Below are 23564 nucleotides of genomic sequence, written 5' to 3'. Positions count from 1 at the left end.
AACTTTTTATTTTGTATTGGAGTATAGCTGATTTGGCACCCCACTCCAGTATTCTTGCCCGGAAAATCCCATGGGTGAGGAGCCTGGTAGGCTGCAGTCCATGCGGTCGCTAAGAGTCGGACACGACTGAGTGACTTCACTTTCACTTTTCACTTTCATGCATTGGAGGAGGAAATGGCAACCCACTCCAGTGTTCTTGCCTGGAGAATCCCAGGGATGGGGGAGCCTGGTGGACTGCCGTCTATGGGGTCGCAGAGTCGGACACAACTGAAGCGACTTAGCAGCATAGTTGATTAACAAGCTTGTGATAGTTTTAGGTAAACAGCAAAGGGATTCAGCCACACATATACATGTATCCACTCTTCCCCAAACTCCCCTCCCATCTAGGCTGCCACATAATATTGATGAGAGTTCCCTGTACGAGAGTTCCCTGTGCTATACAGTAGGTCCTTGTTGGTTTTCCATTTTAAATATATGCTTATTGAAGGTCAAGACTTGGGAACAAAAGGACTAGAGTCTTTCTTTACAGGGGTGACACATGGGAAGGAGAAAATCAAACCACAGTCTCTCCTGGTGTCTGTGGAGATGCAATAAAAATACAGCTCTTTTCTGCCAGCTGTTTCTAGGGTTTTGTATTATTATTATTTGCAACATAATTAACCAATCCAGACATCTTATGCTGTTTGTCCTGGAGCCCTAGATGTCTCTCTCCCTCCGTCTTCTCTTAAGCACTCTGAGTTCGGTGCTTCCTCCCTGGAGAGGAAACTGACACACAGGCTCCTTCTGGATCAAGGAGGCTGCAGTGAGTCACCAGGTGCAAGGCAGGGACAAGGTTTTGAGTTTTTAAACGGCTTTGCTGACAAAGAGGCATGATCCTGAGTTTAGACAGAGTGCACTTAGCATTTTGAGGGGAAAAACCTCTGGGGCTAAAAAGCAGCTTTTAGCAAAAAATGGCTGTGATGAGTTGTGGTATCAGTGACTCTCCAGTAAATTTCCCTGGGGGTGGGACTGACTTCTGACAATGGATTTATCCACATGCAGAGTTGTTTCTGGCTCAAAGTAAGTGAAAATGAAGGGAGGATGTTGGACAAATCTCAAATATAGCTAAAGCTCTCTTTAGGCAGATGTTAATTCTATCCCATTGCTATTCTTATATGAAATGAGAGAGGAACTGATAAACAACTTCCTGCATGCAGTTTAAGGAGAAACTTTGCAAATGGGCCACATCAAGAAGTCAGTGCAGTTCTGTGAAGTGTAAAATGTACCAGGAACTATGGGGCCAGTTGCTGGATAAACAAGTTCTCTAACTTCAGGGCTCAACTTAGGTTTCTCCTGTCATGAACTTGGCACTAGCCGCCTTATCTGGGAAATACATGTGAATGTCAGTGCTGTTTGCAGAACTCTGCTTTCATCTTCTCAGGCCACTCGGAATTTTCCATAGAAATATATGTGTGTGTATATGTGTGTGTGTGTGTGTGTGTGTGTGTGTGAAATGGGCTTTCTGGTGGCTCAGACGGTAAAGAATCTGCCTGCAATGTGGGAGACCTGAGTTTGATCCCTGGGTTGGGAAAATCCCCTGGAGAAGAGAATGGCAATCCACTCCAGTATTCTTGCTTGGAATATTCCATGGAGGGAGGAACCTGGTGGGTTACAGTCCATGGGGTTGCAAAGAGTTGGACACAACTGAATGACTAACAGATATATATGAAATATGTAAATGAATGTTTTGTGAACAGTGGCCTTATGTATATAGTATATATAAACATGTAAATACTAGATACATTAAACATAAATATTCAAATAAATTTCATACAGATATATGTGTGAAATATAAGTGTATGAATCATACCCATAAATATGTTGTTATTCAGTTGCTCAGTCATGTCTGACTCTTTGCAACCACATGGACTGCAGCACACCAGGCTTCCCTGGTGATCTCCCAGAGTTTGCTCAAGCTCACGTCCATTGAGTCAGTGATGCTATCTAACCATCTTATCCTCTGATGCGCCCTTCTCTTCTTGTTCTCAATCTTTCCCAGCATCAGGGTCTTTTCCAATGATTCGGTTCTTTGCATCAGGTAGCCAAAGTATTGGAGCTTCAGCATCAGTCCTTCCAATGAATACTCAGGGTTGAATTCATTTAGGATTGACTGGTTTGATCTCCTTGCAGTCCAAGGGACTTTAAAGAGTCTTCTCCAGCACCAAAATTCTTCAGCGCTCAGTCTTCTTTATTGTCTAGCTCTCACATCCATATATGACTACTGGAAAAACCATAGCTTCAACTATGCGGACCTTTCTTGGTAAGGTGGTATCTCTGACTTTTTAATATGCTGTCTAGTCTTGTCATAGCTTTACTTCCAAGGAGCAAGCGTCTTTTAATTTCATGGCTGCAGTCACCATCTGCAGTGATTTTGGAGCGCAAGAAAATAAAATCTGTCACTGTTTCCATTGTTTCCCCATCTATTTGCCATGAAGTGATGCGACCAGATGCCATGATCATAGTTTTTTAATACTGAGTTTTTTATTCACAACTGTCACTTTTCATAATTACAAAAAGAAGTACAAAAATAGGAAGGAATATCACAGTGGCAGTAAGAGAGGTATATCCTCGTCCCTCTCTCAAGATGTAATTACAGTCAATCATTTAAAATTTAAATTTCTCCATAACTTGAAATAGTATACCAACGCCTCGCTTCTTGATATATCAGCTTCAAATTTTCTCTGTTGACTCCTCACTCCGAAAGATAAAGAAATGACCCCCTTACATCCACTCTGCTGTTCTCTGTTAGCCACATTTTATTTTCAGTTATATTTTTATTATATATAGTATATTAATAATTTTTGTTTTGTTGATTTGTCAATGTTTTGAAGGATCAATCAACTCCTTATTTTTCAAGATTAATTCTTCCCATGGCATTACATGTTTTGGTTTATTTCTTTATTTATTTTACCTTGGCCTATGAAATCCTTGGGAGAAGGCAATGGCACCCCACTCCAGTACTGTTGCCTGGAAAATCCCATGGATGGAGGAGCCTGGTGGGCTGCAGTCCATGGGGTCGCTAAGAGTCAGACACGACTGATTAACTTCACTTTCACTTTCCACTTTCATGCATTGGAGAAGGAAATGGCAACCCACTCCAGTGTTCTTGCCTGGAGAATCCCATGGACAGAGAAGCCTGGTAGGCTGCAGTTCATGGGGTCACACAGAGTCGGACACGACTGAAGTGACTTGGCAGGCAGCATGAAATCCTTGCAGGAGCCTATTTTGAGGGGTTTTTCTTTGCATCGTCAATAATGGCAATCATAGCAAGGGCACAATGACTGTTTGCCTTTGAAGGAATTTCACGTCTTGCCTCAGCAGATGGCAGAAGGGAGGGAAACCAGGCTTATTAATAAGATTCCTAAAGTAGCGACTGTAAAATTTGTGCTCCTTGGGGGAGTAGGAGCTTTGAATTTAAAAGTTTACTTTTTCCCACATACTTCCTGGTTAGTTATGAAAAGGATATTCTCTTTGAGAGAATATCCTCTAATTCTCTTTTAGAGATATTCTTCTTACAGATCTAGAGATACATGAATAATCTAAAGAGGGAGAAATAAACAAGCATTCCTGTGATAAACCTAGGTTTGTATAGACATGTGTACAGAGTATTTAAGAAACAGGGTTCTCTTGGGTGATTGGATGGGCTTAGTTACATTAACATCCTTTGGGTCTTTGATGCACTTACTGAATAAGAGGGAAACTCCTTTCTTGAGGAGAACAGTACGAATTTGGATAGGAAAAAAAAAAAGTGTCTGAGAATGGAGAAAACCTCAGTTATTTGTTTTTTAAATCCAAAGCCTTTACCAAGCTCTTTTGGAAAAACCAGTTTGCTGACTGTCTAGAGGGCCCTGGAAGTGGTGGGAGGTGGCAGCATTATTGCAAAGTTGAGTTTGTTCCAAGTGACTTGGGAAAGCAGTTATTAAGCATATTTGAAAACTGTGCTGGATCACTTGTAAGAAATTTTGATCCATGGTTGTATGATTCTACGGCTGGGAAACAAAGCCAATCTTCCATCTGTAGAAGAGAACACCCACCTGTCAGGCACTTAGAGCTTCTGGAACTGCTGGATTCATCTTTGATGTCTTCTTAGATTTCAATTCAGCTAACATGTATGCATTACTATGAGCTACAAACTTGAATATATTACTAACTTACTCCTCATGGAATTCCAGGGTTGGGGGCAGTAGCATAGGGTTTGGGATTGAAATGCAGTCATTTAGGCTATTTTAGAGGAGCAGAGTACTTTTCCCAAGGTCACGTAGGCACTTTCTCATGGCAGTGCAAGGACATTTTCTAGAGCTTGTTCCTTAGATTTTTTTCACTGTGGTGATGTTAAATACATCATGTGTTGCTATGGTAGCTGGTCTTTTGATTGAATCCAGAGCATGCAAAAGCTAAAAAAAAAAAAAAAAAAGTGCATATTGGACCCAGGCAGACCCCAAGGTCATGTTCCTTGGTGTTATCTTCATCAGGGATGATATTCTTCAGTCTCCTGGGGAACTGAAATAATTAATTACCAAAAGGTAATTGTGTGATCACTGACAGGGACCTGTTGAGCAGTGAAGTTATGTATGGGCAGTGTCATCTCAGATTAACCAGGGTCACTAGAAACATAGCCAGAGTTTCCATAATAATTTTTGTGACTCATAGCAACTCCAAGCAATTGTCTAGATGGAACTTTGGATAGGGCCTCAAGTGCTTTATAAGGATTCTGCTCATTATATTAAAGTACATCTTTATTCCACTTCCCATAAGAGACTGGTGGGAATAACCCTCCTTCTTAGGGATGGAAGAGAGTCCTTTGAAAGGAGGTTATCTCCCAGGGGCCTTCTTTGGCTGTAAAGCTCCAGTCATAGCTGGCCCCATCCTGAGTGAGCCTGATCTCTATCTCCATGGCTTTTCCCTTGTTTCAGTTTTTTGGCCTGAAGATTATAAGGATCTGTGCCCATGGAAAGGATCAGCAGGAAATCTGCCCCAAGCCAACTCACAGTGTAATATAGAGACAATTACTGATAAGGTGAGGGTGACTCAGTCTATGGCATCAGGAAACAACCCCCTTAAAGTGTAACAAATGTAAAATGATCTGTAACCTGGAAGTTTTAACTTCAGAGAGTCTGTTGAAAAGAGAGGAGATCGTACACTGATAATAGTATGACAAGTACAAACAGATGTAATCTACAGAAGAGACATGAAACAGAAATTCCCCAGCCCTCCTTGGTTTTCATCTTCAATCTTCAGCTCCCTAGTCTTAGTTACCGGGGCCGCTCCAGCGGGCCTCAGAGGCCGAATCTAAACCTGTTCCCCAGGATGTCTCCTGACAGTAAGCAAGAGGAGCTTACGGCTCTCTTGTCTGAGGATCCATTACAAATTAACTATGCTGTCCTCATGGCCTCGACAGGCACCTTGGCAGAGTGCTTACTGTCATGAGTTCTAGAGTTAAATCCTGACTTCCCCACGTGCCCTGTGACCTTGGGCAGCTCATTTAACTTTTCTCTGCCTTCGCTTCCTCATCTATAAAATGGATATGAGTGGTTGTGCAGATTAAATGAGTAAATATACATAAATCATTTGGTGGAATAGCTGACATTTGGTGAGTGTCGATAAAAGTTAGCTATTCTTTTCTATAATTTTATTCTTTTTCTATTTTTGGCTGTGCTAGGTCTTTGTTGCTGTGTGGGCTTTTCTCTAGTTGTGGGGATCTTCCTGGATCAAGGATCAAACCCTTGTCTCCTGTATTGGCAGGCAGATTCTTTACCACTGAGCCACCAGGGAAGCCCCCAAATTTAGCTATTCTTAACACCATTATCATTCTTATCACCCCAGACATCTATATTCCTCTCCTGTACCGTAATTCTGTCTCAATAACCCACTTCCACATCTGGACTCTGTGAGGCTTGCATTTTTCTGACCAGGTCTCTCCCCTCCTCAGGAAGTAGTGTCCTGACTTTCACTGGCAACTCACCTGGCCTCCTGTGGGTCATCTTTCAGGGCATCTTGTTAACCTCCTGCTGTACCTTCCCATGCCAGGTGATCGCTGGGTACCATAGTCAATCTCTGGACTCATCTGCTTCTTGGTAACCATAGGTGGATTTGCTGTTTTAGCACCTGACCCCTCACTGTGGGTCAGATGTCAACAAGCACCCCGGCCTCAGGAGGTAACTGGGGCCACACTCAAATATAAAGAACTTTTTGATCTGAGACAGGGTATCCTGAATAACCTATCACCAGTGGCTGGTAGACTTGGCAGATGCATATGGATATAATAAAAGCACCAGGCATTAGCATTAAAAACTCTGCAAAAATGTTAACAGTATTGAGCTGTTCCAGCTTTGCATGGCTATGTGTTTGGAAGAGCTCAATAGTGATACATTTGTATTACATAAATGTTAAATATTGCAGAAAAACTAGATAATACAAAATAAACCAAGTTAATTATAAAAAGAAAACATCTATAGCCCATCTGGAGATAACCATTTTAATCTCTCTCACTCTCTCCACACACACAGACCCCCCAACACACACACACAGAATCACTTTTTTCACTTAGTAGATTGTGGACTGCTTTCCATGTCATGAAATATACATTTAGATTATCAAGCATCAAATAATTCAAAATGATTCTATAGCTGTGTTGTTTCGTGGTCCAGCTGTTTGGCACTATTTTGCTGCCAAATGATAATGGTGATGGTGTTAAGAATAGCTAAACTTTTGGGCTCCCCTGGTGTCTCAGTGGTAAAGAATCTCCCTGCCAATGCAGTACACAAGGGTTTGATCCCTGATCCAGGAAGATCTCCACAACTAGAGAAAAGCCCACACAGCAACAAACACCTAGCACAGCCAAAAATAAAAAAAGAATAAAATTATAAAGAGGTTAAACAGACTGGCTGAGTTTTTATGGTGTACAGCTTCTGATGCTGGTAACTGCCACCAGGTTAATTAGGGTGGCTCCTGGGTGGAGCCTCATTCAGAGCAGCTTGGCTTTATGTAGGAGTGGTTATTTGAGGAACAGGACTTTTGGCCCATTTGTTGTAGTCTCTTTCCATTACGAAAACCTGCCACCCAGCAGTGGATCTCAAGTTTCTAGTGATGGCCAGGGTGGGTGTTCAGCATTCTGGGCTCTGTCTCTGTGTCACTGTGGGACGTTTGGCAGGGTAACCCGTCTCTCCATGCCTCTGTTTCCTCCTCTTTAAATTAAAGGAGTTGTTCTTGCTTGTCTTCCGCTCTCACACTCTGATTGCATGTTAAATCATTTGGAGTGTGATTGAGGCCTTGGAGTGGCTCTTATTTGTGGCTGCATAATCTGGTGCCAGGCTGGCTGCCCCAGGATCACCAGAGGGGGGCATTCCAAGTGTATATTCCTGGCCCTCTTCCTTATCCTCCACTGGATAAGGAAGCCCAAGAATCTGTGTTTTTAACAATCCCCTTAGCTAGTCTTTCTCATTGAAAGGATGGTGCCTGCTCCTAAGCTGCCCAGCTGATCTCAACCTGGTTGAACTCTCGTTCTGGCCAAAGGGTTGTAAAAAGCATCTTAACCCCAAATCCTTCATGGAGGCAGCTGGTTTTGCTGGAAGCCTACATGGTTCCGGCTTAAGGACCGCCAGCAGCTTGGCTCCCATGGCCCCTGGAGACAGCTTTCCCCAGCCTGTCAGCTTCTCACCCATTGTCAGAGCTCAGCACACCCTGCCCAACCACCTGGCCCCCTTCCCCCAGCCCAGTTTCCATTATGTTCTACTTCACTGGTTTCTCGTTCTATATGGTTTGGCTCAGGCTGCAGTAGGGTTATGACCACCCTGCGTGTTTGTCCCAGCAGCATCCCCCACTGCCCTTCATCAAGCAGGGGATGTTTTTCCTTCCGCCTGGTTTCATTCCCCACTCTGTTCCCTCCCCTCATCTTCCAGGAGACCTGATGTTTCTGATACATATAGTAGATTTCCTTCTAATCCTGTAGGACTTGATCTATTGTATTAGCACTTTACTTCAGAGACTTCCATACAGGGCTTTAAATATTTAAGTGGCTGCATTCCTTTCCTGTCTGATTATTAAAATACAGACACATAGGCACACACCCTTCACCTTAAAGTGTGCTGGGTTTAAAAAGCTAGAACCTACCTTATCCACAATTTGAATAGGAGATTCTGATCTTATTCCACATTTATGTCCCATTTTACTCATATTCACCATTTATAAATAAGAAAGAAATAAGCCAGAAGCAGCTGGATATTAAACCTGAGTAGACTAGTATATCAGAATCACCTGGATAAATTAACAAACTACAGATTGCTGGACCTCATGCCAGACTTACTGAATCCTTGAGGGAGGGATCCACGAGTCTGCACTTCCCAGGAGCTCTCTGAATGTCTCTTCTGTAGGCTGAGGGCTCAGATCTCCTGCAGTAGATAGTGAAGAGAATTTAGACAAAATAAGATGCACCATCCTGCATTAGACGGTAGAGAGAATTTAGGCCAGAATGTAGACTGGCAGGCAGCCTGGTGGGCACTAGACTTCTTGGGGTTCAATTCAGCCTCTGCCCTCACTGGCTGTGTGACTGCTTCATGCCTCAGTTTGCTCACTAGTAGAAACAAATCTATAAAAATATCAATAACATTGTCATCAGGAGGAATAAATTAGTTAATATGTGCATACATGCTAAGTCGCCCCAGTCTTATCCAACTCTTTGTGACCTCATAGACTTAGCCCACCAGGCTCCTCTGTCCGTGGGATTCTCCAGGCAAGAATACTGAAGTGGATTGCCATGCCCTCTTCCAGGGGATCTTCCCAACCCAGGGATTGAGCCCGTATGTCTTACATCTCCTGCATTGGCAGGCAGGTTCTTTACCACTAGTGCCCCCTGGGAAGCCCTAGTTAGTATGCTTAAAATAGCGCTGCACATGGTAAGAGCAGTGTCCGTGTTTGCTGTGAATATTACCCCATGCACAAGAATGGCATGAGCAAAGTCAAACAGATGCAAATGGGTGGCCTCTCTGAGGGAGGCAAGCAGATCTCTTTGTTAAGAGCAGGTTTAGGTCAGTAGTTTTCAAATTATGGTATGCAAAATCTTCACGTGGGAAGCATGTTAAAAATGTGGTGTCCTTCCAAAGATTTGATTTAGTAAACTTGGAGTGAAGCTCTGGGATCTGCATTTAAAATTTTTGATGTAGGTGATCAGCACATTTTTAGAAACCCAGGTTTCAGTGGGACAGTACAGGCATTTAACATTGGTGAGGCCTCATGGGATTTGGCTTGGGCCATGAAAAGATATGGATGCTAATTGCATATTTAATATCTGCTTTATTAGGTGTGTCCAGAAAGCAGTAGAAGTATCTGGGAGGTACAGTGTGCATCCTACAACAACAAGCCGTTCATGGGCCGGTTTTATGAATGGGAACCATTTGCAGAAGGTAAGAGTAGCCCCAGCCTTGTCCACAGGAATCAGTTTTGTCTGTTCTCCAACCCTGTTGCCTTTTTGTTGTTGCTGGAGGAACCAGTGTGATGCTGGCTAGAGTGGCAGTGCGAGGAGGAGCTGGTAGGGGTCTTTACCAAAGGTAGTAATAGCTCTCAGGTGACAGCTGGACCATTAGTCAGATGGGAGAGGCTTTGGTCGAAGCAAGCAGCATCTGAGGATGAGAGGATGAGTGAGACAGAGCAAGGGTCAAGAAATGAGTAGAAGCAAGAGATTCAAGCTAAACTTGTGAGGAGTGAGCCAGGATAGAGTTTCCCTTTTCCTTGGTTCCTGCTGCAAGGGCTGGTAGAATGGCTTAAGAGAGCATGTGGAGTTGTACGGCTGACAGTTGTTTGGCTTTTGTGCTGGGGGAGCCTCAAATGCAGTTTCCCAAGAGGAAGTGTGGTAGACAACCATTGCAGAGCTCATCAGTACTGTTCTAGATCTTGGAGTCACTTTCCTTTGTTTTGTTTTGATGAGGACCATTTTTAAAGTCTATTGAGTTTTTACCATGTTGCTTCTGTTTTATGTTTTGGTTTTGGGGCCATAGTGAGTTGTGCTGATTCCATTATAGAATCTGTGTCCACATGTGAGAAGTCGTGCCTAGGTGTAAGGCCATGGGAAAAGGGAGGCGGGGTGGATGTCTGCTCTGAAATGGGATACAGAATTATTCTTGTCTGCACATTTGTCTCAGAGAAGTGTCTGCAGCTTGGGTTGGATTCTTAAAGTGGTCTCATGACCACTGCCCATTAGAATCACTGGGGAGCCTTCTAGAAATACTGAGGCCTGGGTGCCACTCCCAGAGATTGTGATTTAATTGATTTGGGGTGCAGCCTGGGGATGGGGATTTTTTTTTTAAGATCACAAGTCATTCTGATGGGCAGCTGGGGTAGAGAAACTCTAATCCAGGAGGGAGGCAAGATCTCAGAAGAGATGGTGACTCTGGCTTAAATTAAGGCACAGAATCATGAGTGTTTTGTCAACTGTGAAATATATTCTTATGTCAGGGCAACAGTACTTGGCAGTGAGCACTTAGAGAAGGAACCCTTTCTTTTGTCTGAGCTGCGCCCTTGCTTTATTGTTGGCTGTGGGTAGTAATAGCTGCTTCACCGTGGTTCACTGGGAGGCAAGGTGAATTCCTCCAGCCATGCGCTGTCTGTCCCCATTGTTTAGCCTGAAGCTGGAGCCACATCACCCAACCCTCTCTGCTTAGTTCCACGTGATCCTCTGCCAGCCACCTGATCCTGTCAAGCCTGGTAGACTCAAGTCTAGTATCAAAAGCTCTTTGCATCCCACAAAGAAAACTCATGCTGGTATTTTCGCCTATCATCAGTATTGCCTGTGGATGCCAGCTGTTGTCTATGTATGATTCTACTTTTTCTGTTCTTTTGTTTGCCCTGACTCAGGCTGGACTTTAATTGTGGGTCCTCAGGTAGGAGGGGGTGTAATTAACATCTGATTCAACTTTTTATTTTGGAAAATTTCAAACATATGTAAAAATAGAATAATATAATTATATGAAAATAACCTCCTATATACCCATCACTTAGTTTCAACTCATGGCAAGTCTTTTTCATGTATAGTCCGCCTGTTCGTCCCCATCCAAATATGGCAAACTATTTGGATTCACATTATATTGCATTATTCACTGGTGCATACATTGATTAAAACTCTTGGTTGTAAGTGACCGAAACCCAGCCTACCTATGTTTAAACAAGAAAGATACTTTGTTGGTCCTGTTACTGGGAAGTCCAAGAATGGGGCTGGGATTTAGATGTGGCTGCCTTCAAGGGATTCAATAGTGTTGCTGCTGCTGCTGCTAAGTTGCTTCAGTCATGTCCGACTCTGTGCGACCTCAGAGACAGCAGCCCACCAGGCTCCCCTGTCCCTGGGATTCTCCAGGCAAGAACACTGAAGTGGGTTGCCATTTCCTTCTCCAAGGCATGAAAGTGAAAAGTGAAAGTGAAGCTGCTCAGTTGTGTCCGACTCTTCATGACCCCATGGACTGCAGCCTACCAGGCTCCTCCGTCCATGGGATTTTCCAGGCAAGAGTACTGGAGTGGGTTGCCGTTGCCTTCTCCCCCAATAACGTTAGGAGCCTGCTTTTCTCTCTTTCTCCATCTCTTGGTCTGTTTACTTACTTCTCAGGTGGATGGACAGGCTTACATGGCTTTGAACTTGCACTCAGAGTGAGAAAATCTCTCTCTTATCCAGTGTTATGGGTTGAATTATGTTCCCCAATCTTTCTATCCCTGGTACCTATGAATTTGCTCATCTGGAAATAAGGTCTTTGCATGTAATTAAGGTTCAGGTTAAGAAGAGGTCATACTGGATGAGGGTGGGCCCTTAATCCATACGACTGGTGTCCTTATATAAAGAGAAGAGGCACAGAGACACACATATAGAGAACACCCAGGCACAGACAGAGGAAAGATGGCCATGTGACACCAAGGCAGAGCTTAGAGTGATGCAGCTACAAGTCAGGGAACACTAAGGATTTCTGGAAAATGCCAGAAACCAGGAGGAGTAACAGAAAGCTTCTTCCCCAGAGATTGCAGAGCGAGCAGGGCCCTGCCAACACCTTGAGTTTGAATTCCCAGCCTCCAGAACTGTCAGAGAATAAATTCTGTTGTTTTAACCCACCCAGTTTGTGGTCATTTGTTATGGCAGCCTAGGAAGCTAATATGCCTAATGAGGGCTTCGGTCTCAGAAAAACCACACTGTGATCTTTTTGGGGTCATATTCCCATCCCTGGACATGAGTTCAGGGCCTAGGTTGGGGGCAGTGGTCCTTGGGTTAACTCAGGTCATGTGACTAGCCCTCTGGTGAGAAACCCACATCCCAGGAAGTGGAGGTGGGAAAGAGGGAGTTGGGACAGACAGAAAAACAGAATCTTCTACAGTAATTATTATCTACGTCTTCACCATAAGCCACTGAAATTTTGAAGGAGCCAGTGAGAATGCTGTTTTACAAAGCATTTTTACAAATGTTTTACAAAGAAAAGAAAAATGCAGAACAGCAGCAGATTAAATAAATCAACTATCTTCTGCACTGTGTTTGTTACTTTGTCTAGAAAATTCAGCATTCTTTAAAAATATTTACTGACATTAATATGTCTCACATGCCTAGGAGGAGAGGCTCCCAGAGTCACTGAAACTGCATTTACTTTGGCTTTCTTTAAACAATTCTTCTTGCTGCTAAGATTGTTTTCTTGATTTTGTCCTCTTTCCTCTTAAATGACTCCCAGGCTGACCAGTGGGAGGAAGACGCTGTTAATGTTTCTGCAGGGTGTTCGTATTTTACGGCTGGAGTTTGCATTCGGCTCTTGGTTTTGTTTGGATGTCTGTTGCTGTTCGCATGTGCCTACTTAGGGGAACAGCTGCACTCATTCAACCCAGTGCCACATAGAATAGTAAAAGCAGAGCACACTCTCTGATAAACACATTAATTTCACCACATGCTTCTTCCTAGACCTTTAACTGCATTTCCTGGACATAGTGATCTGTCCTAAGATAATGCCTCTAGGAATTTTTCTCATAGACTTAATATCGTAAAGACGATAGAAGTAGAATTCCAGGGTCTATGCGTGCCTGTTTACTCAGTATAGTGATAGTTCATGTGTCACCTTCATCCCCCTTCACTCCAAACCACTTTGGACTGTAAATTGTATGGTCAATATAGCTAGAAAAGGATACTTTAATACGTAGAGTCTTGTTTAGGTGCATTGGAGAAAATTGTACCTGTTTTCATAACTAGAGTCTAGAATTTTGCCAGGTCACTGTGGGCTCTACAGCAGCAAGTATCAGTCTTAATCCATAAGCCAGGGGACAGCTTTGTATTGGTATTTTAATGCACCGTATGTCCCCAAGAGCTGAACTAAGCAGAGCACAAATCTAAAAACCAGAAGTGAGACTGAGTCAGAAACTGGAGGTTGCCAACTGGTCATACAACCAGGGCCAGTGTATCTGTCGGGACTGAGTAGCTTGAGCTGCAGGAACAAAGAGCCCTGAGTCCTTAAGACTTAACAGAACAAGTTTGTCTCTTGCCCAAACCACCCGTGTGATGCAGTATGTATTCTGCTCATTCAGGGGTCCAGGCTGATAGAAGCAGCATCTCAGCCTCTGCTTCCACTGAGGCAAGGAGAGGGAACAAATGAATCACCCGTGGATCCTTCCCGCTTCTCCCAGAAGTGATCGGTGCTGTTTCTGCTCACATCTCATTAGCCAAAGCAAGTGACGCATCATGTTTAACTTCAAGGGCAGCAGGGAGGTACCATCCTGCTGTGTGCTCAAAGCAGAAGTGGAATATCCATGACCACCCTAATGACTAGTCCAAGCAGGAAGCTTCGAGAGAATTCCCTGAGCTGTGTCTTCCTTCTGTAAGTTCAGGTGACTTATTAGGCTGCTTGCAAGAAGAGTAGGTTTGGCTCTAGGGAATGTTATAGGTGACACAGAGCCTCTAACAGTTACAGGGCCCTGAGCCATTTAGACTATTCCTTCTCCTTGATTAAAGCTCCGAGGGTCAGGGATGGAATGTTGGTGCCAAGGGGTGCTGCTGACTCCCCCGCAAGTCTAGCTCTGGCACAGGGGGTCAAGGACTGTCATAAACATGGACGGTATTATCAAAACTGTATGATGTGAGGAAGGAAGGCTTAGGGCCAAGTGCTGGTGGACCTGGGGTTAGGATGTTTATGTTTTACCGAAGCAACTTGATTCATTCCTGGAATTCTCGCTCCCTCAGCCCATCCCTCCTGCACAGACAGTTCATAGTCATCATGGACTTTTCAGAGTGGACAGGGAAGGCCTAAGGGAAAGGAGAGGAGTTTTCCAGTTTTCTACCCTCCACAGAGCCATTCTGAAGCTCTTGTATCCAGGCCTAGGAATACCTGGCAAGACCAGGTCATGTTTGCTCAGCATTTGAGTGTATCATTGAGGACAAGGGGCTTCCCTTGTAGCTCAGTTGGTAAAGGATCTGCCTGCAGTGCAGGAGACCCAGGTTTGATTCCTGGCTTGGGAAGATCCCCTGGAGAAGGAAATAGCAACCCACTCCAGTATTCTTGCCTGGAGAATCCCATGGACAGAGGAGCATGGAGGGCTACAGTCCATGGGGTCGCAAGAGTTGGATATGACTTAGCGACTAAACCTCCACTGAGGACAAAGCAAAATCCTGAGAGCAGCCTCTTTGTGAAAACAAAACAGTGATTTTGGTTTTATACATTAGTTGAGTATGAATGAATGGTAGTGAGCTCCCCAGCAAGAAGTTGGGGTGTTTAAGGGAGATGTCTTAGGGTAGTAGACCTATATTTGAAGTCATTGTCTTTAGTGTGATAATTAAAGCCACTGTGATGAAGACCTTCAAGAGAGTATAGAATCACGAGGACAAAAAACGAAAAAGAAAAAAAAAAAAAGAATCACGAGGACAAGGGACTCAGGAAGGAGGTTTGACGTATATCCACGTTAAAGAAGCAGGGAAAAGAGACCCAACGATGAAAGGAGCCTGAGAAGAGGTGGCACCAAAGTATTATAGCGCCTTATATCATCTCTAATAGTAATAAAGTCTATTATGGTTTATAAAGTTCTATTATATACACCACAATGAGGGACAAATGAGATAATAGGAGTTGCAAGCACTTACTGTGTACCAGGCTAACTCCTTTAATCTTTACAACAAGCCTGTGAGGTGAGTCCTATTATCAGCCTCACTTTACACAAGAAACAAAGTATATAATCGTTAAATAATTACCCAAGGTCACCCAGATAGGAAGTGATAGAGCCAGGTTCAAACCTCAGAATCTGGCTACAGAATCTCTACTCCCAGTGTATATGAAAGCCAGGAGAAAGATATGTTAGAGTTGTGAGCATTTTAGACCAGTCTTTCGGTGCCTGTTTTCCTTGTAAAAACTATCTGAGTAATTAAAGTTTAACTTTTCTTTAAAAAAGATAAAAGAAGGAGTGGTGGGGGAGAAGCAGTGAACACAGCTTGACACAGCCAGAAGTCAAGGGGAGGCTGGGGCCTGAGAAAATGAGACTGGGAGAGACTGTGGGGAAAGCACTGGAGAGAATCTAGTGGCTGGAATGAGCAGGGAGGGGAGGGGTCTTTAAGAAGCAGGGAACATGGGTATGCCTATGGCTGATTCCTGTTGATGTGTGCTAGAAACTTTCACAATATTGTAAAGTGATTATCCTCCAATTAAAAATAAAATTTAAAAAAGAGGGTAGCCAGTGAATAGGGCTAGCTCTTCCTTTTAAAAATTGCCATGAAGAAGGCATATTGAGAGTGTTTGCTGGCTTAATTTAAGGTCAAGAGAAAGGTTTGTTTAGAATGGTAGAGAAATGAGAATTCTGGAGATTGAGAGACTGAAACTTAAAAAGGAAGAATAAGGGGTTAATAGAATGGTACCTATGAACCTAGTCTATCCTAGGGAAAAAGGTGGAAAATAGACACCATTTTCCCTCCAGGAAAAATTATATTATTGTTTCTCTGCATGCTGTTAATACAAAACTTTTCACCATTAAATGAAAATTCATTGATTCAAGAGCAATGAAAGCAATCATAGTTCCATAAAAAATATTTATTTAAGAATGTTCACAGCAACTTTTTTCATGATAGCTTCAAACTGGAAACAAGCCAACTATTTCATCAACAGGAGACTGAATAAACACACTGTGATACATTTCTACAGTGGAGTATTACTCAGCAATAACAAAGAACACTCTACTGACACATATAATGATCCAGGTGAATATCAGAAACACTATGTTGACCAGAGTGAGCCAGATACGAGCCTATGCACTGCCTGATTCCTTTTGTATTTTGTTCTAGAACAGGGAAAATTGGGCTATGCTGACGGAAGTCAGCACAGTGTTTGCCTATGGGTGTGGGGAAGGAGTAGCTGGAAAGGCCCATGATAGAGCTTTGTGGAATGATGGTCATGTTCCAGATCATAATTGGCATGGCTGTGACACTGGTGTGTGTAGCTGTCGAAACCCATCGACTGCACCTTTGTGATCTATGCATTCTATTGTATATAAACAGTAGATTCTCTTTCCCATTCTGTCTTCATTCCTAAAAGTAAAATTTAGAGCTAATATAAATTTCACCATTATAGAACTATTCTAAGCAGATCCAACCAGTCCATTCTAAAGGAGATCAGTCCTGGGTGTTCTTTGGAAGGACTGATGCTGAAGCTGAAACTCCAATACTTAGCCACCTCATGCGAAGAGCTGACTCATTGGAAAAGACTGATGCTGGGAGGGATTGGAGGCAGGAGGAAAAGGGGATGACAGAGGATGAGATGGCTGGATGGCATCACCGACTCAATGGACGTGAGTTTGAGTGAACTCCGGGAGTTGGTGATGGACAGGGAGGCCTGGCGTGCTGCAATTCATGGAGTTACAAAGAGTCGGACACGACTAAGTGACTGCACTGAACTGAATTGAAGCCTTGCTAGTTTGCCTCTCTCTCTCTTACTCTATTTTATTTTAAATACTCATTATTATTGACCATAGAGGCACAAGAGGATTTTAGGGAGAATGTACTCATATGCAGAGTATCATTTTTGGAATCATTTAGGATCATAGGGCTTAGTTGAGCCTAGAAATCCTCAACTAGGTCCAGAATCTGAAGAAGCAAGCTGCACATCTGTGTAAATTCTTCTTTTTTCCACAAGCAGCAGACACCAATTTTGGCTAGGTCAAACACAAAAGGATTTTGTTGGAAGGCTATCCAGTAGCTCTAAGAATCAACAGGAAGTGTGTGGGAGCAGGCTGGGTGAAGGACAGATACAAAGGGGGCTCTGGGGATCCAGTGGACAGAACTGATGGTCTTACTTGCCTGCTGCTCGTGTTGCTACAGTGGATACATTTTGACAGGTTTCTTCATCCAAGACTCAGAGCCCTGGAAATAAGAGCCCTATGGCTTGGCACAGGCCACATGCCCACTGCTTGGCTGGGGTTAGAAGGGTTGGGGGAGTCCTGACTGACAGTCCCACCAAGACTACATGCAGAGGAGGAGAATAGATTCCCAGAAAGGAAATCCAGGTGCTGAACCAAAAGAAGGAAGAATGGTCTGGGGTGGCCCCAAACAACCAATATCCATGACAGAAACTCATGACAAGTCAGGATCCCCACCTGGTTTGTCAACTGTATTTCATGAGACTTTTTGACACCTTTGAGGGACTATTGAAATTAGACTATAACGTGTGATTGCCACTCTTTCCTTCTCGTGTTTGCATTTCTGAAGATTTCTTCAGATAGGCCTCCTTATATAGGTATGGTATGTGACTTTGTGGGTTCTTTCTGCTTCCACTCATTGTCAGACGTAATTTGGATTGACCAGTGTGCATTTGCAAAGGGACATGGGATAGAGGCTGGGGTTCTGTGGTACCTTCATCCTGTGACATGCAGTGTTGAGGATGACCTCAGAAGGAAGTGAATGGGGCTAGTAATGGTTGTTCTTTTCTTGCTGGTTTCTGTAATCCTGGACAGACTCTTTGGTGGGATTATATGTGTAAAGTACACCTAGATCTGTGAACCTTAGACCAAGTGTGCCTTAGGAAGCATTGCTACGAACAAAGCTAGTGGAGGTGACAGAATTTCAGTTGAGCTATTTCAAATCTAAAAGGCGATTCTGTGAAAGTGCTGCACTCAATATGCTAGAAAATTTGGAAAACTCGGCAGTGGCCCCAGAACCAGAAAAGGTCAGTTTTCATTCCAATCCCAAAGAAAGGCAATGCCAAAGAATGCTCAAGCTACTGCACAGTCACACTCATCTCACACGCTAGCAAAGGAATGCTCAAAATCCTCCAAACCAGGCTTCAACAGTACATGAACTATGAACTTCCAGATGTTCAAGCTGGATTTAGAAAAGGCAGAGGAACCAGAGATCAAATTGCCAACATCCACTGGATCATTGAAAAAGCAAGAGAGTTCCAGAAAAACATCTACTTCCGCTTTATTGACTACGCCAAAGCCTTTGACTGTGTGGATCACAATAAACTGTGGAAAATTCTGAAAGAGATGGGAATACCAGACCACCTGACCTGCCTCTTGAGAAATTTGTATGCAGGTCAGGAAGCAACAGTTAGAACTGGACATGGAACAACAGACTGGTTCCAAATCAAGAAAGAAGTACGTCAAGGCTGTATATTGTCACCCTGCTTATTTAACTTATATGCAGAATACATCATGCGGAATGCCAGGCTAGATGAAGCACAAATTCGAATCAAGATTGCCAGGAGAAATATCAGTGACCTCATATATGCAGATGACACCACCTTAGGGCAGAAAGTGAAGAACTAAAGAGCTTCTTGATGAAAGTGAAAGAGGAGAGTGAAAAAGTTGGTTTAAAAGTCAACATCCAGAAAACAAACATCATGACATCCAGTCCCATGCTACTTCATGGCAAATAGATGGGGAAATAATGGAAACAGTGACAGACTTTATTTTCTTAGGCTCCAAAATCACTGCAGATGGTGACTGCAGCCATGAAATTAAAAGACGCTTGCTCCTTGGAAGAAAAGCTATGACCAACCTAGACAGTGTATTAAAAAGGCAGAGATATCACCTTGCCAAGAAAGGTCCACATAGTCAAAGCCATGGTTTTTCCAGTGGTCATTCATGGATGTGAGAGTTGGACAATAAAGAAAGCTGCTGCTGCTGCTGCTAAGTCACTTCAGTCGTGTCCATCTCTGCGACTCCATAGACGGCAGCCCACCAGGCTCCACTGTCCTTGGGATTCTCCAGGCAAGAACATTTCCTTCTCCAATGCATGAAAGTGAAAAGTGAAAGTGAAGTCGCTCAGTCGTGTCCAACTCTTCAGGACTGCATGGACTGCAGCCTACCAGGCTCCTCCATCCATGGGATTTTCCAGGCAAGAATGCTGGAGTGGGGTGCCATTGCCTTCTCCAAAAGAAAGCTGAGCACAGAAGAATTGATGGTTTTGAACTGTGGTGTTGAAGACTCTTGAGAGTCCCTTGGACTGCAAGGAGATCCAACCAGTCAATCCTAAAGGAAATCAGTCCTTAATATTCATTGGAAGGACTGATGCTGAAGCTGAAGCTCCAATACTTGGGCAACCTGATGCGAAGAACTGACTCAGTGGAAAAGACCCTGATGCTAGGAAAGATTGAAGGCGGGAGGAGAAGGGGACGACAGAGGTTGAGATGGTTGGATGGCATCACTAACTCGATGGACGTGAGTTTGAGTAAGCTCTGGGAGTTGGTAATGGACAGGGAAGCCTGGTGTGCTGCAGTCCATGGGGTCGCAAAGAGTCAGACGTGACTGAACCGAGTGACTGACACCTAGGTCACGTGTTCCTCTCTGTATCTAAAAAGAAAGAAGGATGTAGGGTGGGGCATATGGAATCATGTCTCTGTGAGTGTTTTCCTGGGAAACTGAGGCTTTGGAAAAGAAAAGATTATTTGAGGGAGAACATTGCCTCTGCTCTTAAGTATTCTGGAAGGTGTAAAGGATTCATGTAAAAGCAGTTTCTTTCCTGGCACTTACAGCAGTATCATTCTAGGTAATTAGTAAAGAAAAGCCTCAGGGTATATTTCAACATCTAAAAAAGCAGATTAGTCTAAATGTAAATAATTTTGAGGATTTAAAGGCAAGGATAAAACTTAAACCCATTGCAAAATATTCAATAATGAGACCCAGGCCTGTCATTTCTCTCTCCTGGGAAGCTCAGCTTTCTTCAAAGACTGCCTCCATCCTGGTATGTCTGGTCAGGATGAGCAAGGTCAGATGTCATTATTCTACAGACTCAAGAACTGAGCCTCCAGGTTGGATGATCTACCCTGGGTCGCAGGATAAAATAGAAGGATCAGATTAAAAGAGATGTTACATAACCACAGCCTGCTGATTTCAGAGCAGCCATTTGCCTCAGGGGCTATGAAAGAATTTTTCCCTTCATGTAACCAAGCCGTGACCCATTTGGTACCTTTCAAAACAAATAAATGTGTTTTTACATCAACTGAGACTTTTCCAGGACATCCTGGGACTCTGTCTTAATCCTTGTAGCACAGCTCTCTCACCCTCTGAGCAGATGCCTCTGATCATAAATTGATAGAGCTGGGTCCCAAAGGAGTGGTCAGGACCTTTGGTTGCACCTTTACACGGATGTTGAGACATTAGTATGGGGCCAACATCAAGAGGTTTTTAGAATTAGAGGCCTTAGAGCTGGAAAATAATCCATGAAAACGCAGATTCTGTCTGAGTTGTAAATCCAACCCATCCTTTTGCATATTGATGAAAGAAATTCTCCTTCATTTGCATAGTCCCTCCCCTGAAGCTGTTAAAAAGCAGCCCTACGCGGTATGTGTTTCTTAGAAATTGCAGTGAGAACATTCCATGAGTCAGTGGAACTTGTTAACAAAGGATTAAAGGAAAAATCTGTTGTGTACCTGGGGTTGGGTAGGAGGAAGGGAGAGAGCAAGCTCCAGCATTCCTGTGTTTACCCAGGCGGCTGGCTTCACCTTCCTCTTCACAATGCCTACACTTTGTAATAAGGCCATTCTTATAATGCAACTATAATTCATCCTGGGATGGTTGTTGCCTGGCTACCTTTGGAACCACATGGAATGAAACCTCCAGTTCCCTCTTCAGATATTTAAAAGCAGCCATCTTGTCATTCTACATTTTGTTTCACCAATCTGCTAAATATTTACTTCCTTCAGTTGACTCCATGTGTACTGGAGCACGCCACTTGTTTACCATCCGATCTGCTCCCTTTAGAATCAATATATGAGTCCTAACAAGCAGCTCTGGTTGAGCGTGTCTCTGGTGTGCAAGGCTCAGGAGCACGGAGTGTCACTGGCATGGATTAGTGATGTCTTGCGTAACTATGGGAAGGGAAATGGTAGCATGTATCCTCTTCCTTTTCTTATAGTTGATTTACTGTATTGTGTTAGTTTCCTGTGTTGCTGCTGCTGCTAAGTCGCTTCAGTCGTGTCCGACTCTGTGCGACCCCATAGACGGCAGCCCACCAGGCTCCCCCGTCCCTGGGATTCTCCAGGCAAGAACACTGGAGTGGGTTGCCATTTCCTTCTCCAGTGCATGAAAGTGAAAAGTGAAAGTGAAGTCAAGTCCGACTCTTCGTGACCCCATGGACTGCAGCCTACCAGGCTCCCGTCCATGGGATTTCCCAGGCAAGAGTACTGGAGTGGGGTGCCATTGCCTTCTCCAGTTTCCTGTGTACAGCAAAGTGATTCAGTTACACATATACATATATTCACTCATTCTTTTTTAGATTCTTTTCTCTCCTAGGTTATCACAGAATACTGAGTAGAGTTCCCTGGGCTATACAGTAGGTTCTTGTTGGTTATCTGTCTTATATATAGGCGTGTACGTATGTGCACCCCAAGCTCCTGCTTTATCCCTCCCCTCCCACGTTCCTCATTTGGTAACTGTAAGCTTGTTAACCTCAACATCTGTAACTTTCTTTCTGTCTTTCACACTGTGATGACATACCTGCCAATTAACCCAGTAATGAAGGAAATGATGCAAATAAATGTAATGAATGCATCATTGACTAGTTTTGTCTAAAACATGTTCACATTTAAAATGTAAGTAAAACACCAAATAATATGCAACTGATTGTAATTTTCCAAAAGAAGACATTTAGGATGGCTGAAATAGTCAGTGACAGGCCTGGATTTCCCAGAGTAATCCTTCAAATTCAGGCTTCTTTCAGGGGCCCAGTGTATCTAGAGGTAGAGAAAGTAAATCAAGGATAGTTTCTAAAAACTGGATTGTCTGCTATCGATGTATTAAATAGGCTTCATTCTGCATTTGAAGTTGTGTTTCCTGTCTGCATCTGAGGGTGGGTTGACTAAAGCAAAGTAAAATGAAGTAGTGGCAGTGATTTATATCTGAATTATCCTGGTTCCAAACCCAGCTATTTTCAGCCCGAACTATGCAGATAACTTGTCATCGTGTCTTGAGTACACATGTGTCATTATCACACCTCTTTCCTGAAAAACCCAGGAGACACAAACAGCTATTTGAGGTCCTTTGAACCCAAATACTTAGGGACCTAGTATTTATTGGGATATATATATTTTCCTTAAGGTTACTAATTGTGATACACAGCCTGAACTAGAAGGCTTTGGTTCACAACCATTTCTGTTCAAATGGGAGACATTTCTGGATTGTTGCTTTTCTCATCTCTTTCCTGTTCTGCAACTGTCACTGCTCCACTCTCACCCTTGCTGGAAGCCAGTGATCACTGAACGGCCCACTGAAGGAGACACGTTTATTGCTCTTTCTGAGCTGGGGCTAACATGGGGCGGCCGCAGCTCCACCTGGGGCTAAGCAGAAGTACTATCACTACTCTTATAAAAGTCCTTCTGTTCAGCTCACCCTTTCATGGTTAGTGCTTAGTTTTTTATCTGGATTTTTTCATTCCTTTTGGCTTGCAAGATACGCACATACACACACCACCACTGCCACACCGCTGCCACCACCACCACCACCCCACCCCCGGGAGGAAACCACTGTTTAATTTGTTGACAAACATGTGTGGATATGTTTAAATACTTTAGAAGTAAAACAAGGAAAGTTCAAGTTCAGTTCAGTCTCTCAGTTGTGTCCGACTCTTTGTGACCCCATGGACTGCAGCAAACCAGGCTTCCCTGCCCATCACCAACTCCCAGGGCTTACTCATACTCATGTGCGTTGAGTCGGTGATGTCATCCAACCATCTCATCTGTCGTCCCCTTCTCCTCCTGCCCTCACTCTTTCCCACCTTCAGGATCTTTTCTAATGACTCAGCTCTTCGCATCAGGTGGCCAAAGTATTGGAGCTCCAGCTTCATCATCAGTCCTTCCAATGAATATTCAGGACTGATTTCCCTTAAGATTTCCTGGTTGGATCTCCTTGCAGTCCAAGGGACTCTCAAGAGTCTTCTCCAATACCACAGTTCAAAAGAATCAATTCTTCAGCACTCAGCTTTCTTTATAGTCCAACTCACATCCATTCATAACTACTGGAAAAACCATAGCTTTGACTAGATGGACCTTTGTTGGCAAAGTAATGTCTCTGCTTATTAATATGCTGTCTAGGTTGGTCATAGCTTTTCTTCCTGT

General features: G+C 43.5%; 1 protein-coding gene across 1 annotated transcript in view; it reads left to right on the top strand.

Moving 5' to 3' along the window:
- THSD4 (thrombospondin, type I, domain containing 4) overlaps positions 1-23564 on the top strand; it is a 673841-nt gene that overhangs the window by 141075 nt on the left and 509202 nt on the right. Inside the window, exon 7 of the mRNA XM_010834474.1 lies at positions 9335-9437. Coding sequence (XP_010832776.1) covers positions 9335-9437 — 103 coding nt within the window. The remainder of the gene's footprint in view (positions 1-9334; positions 9438-23564) is intronic.

The sequence above is a fragment of the Bison bison genome, unplaced genomic scaffold, assembly GCF_000754665.1.
Source record: "Bison bison bison isolate TAMUID 2011002044 unplaced genomic scaffold, Bison_UMD1.0 scf7180017864034, whole genome shotgun sequence".
Classification (NCBI taxonomy): domain Eukaryota; kingdom Metazoa; phylum Chordata; class Mammalia; order Artiodactyla; family Bovidae; genus Bison; species Bison bison.
This window is presented reverse-complemented; position numbering and strand designations above follow the sequence as displayed.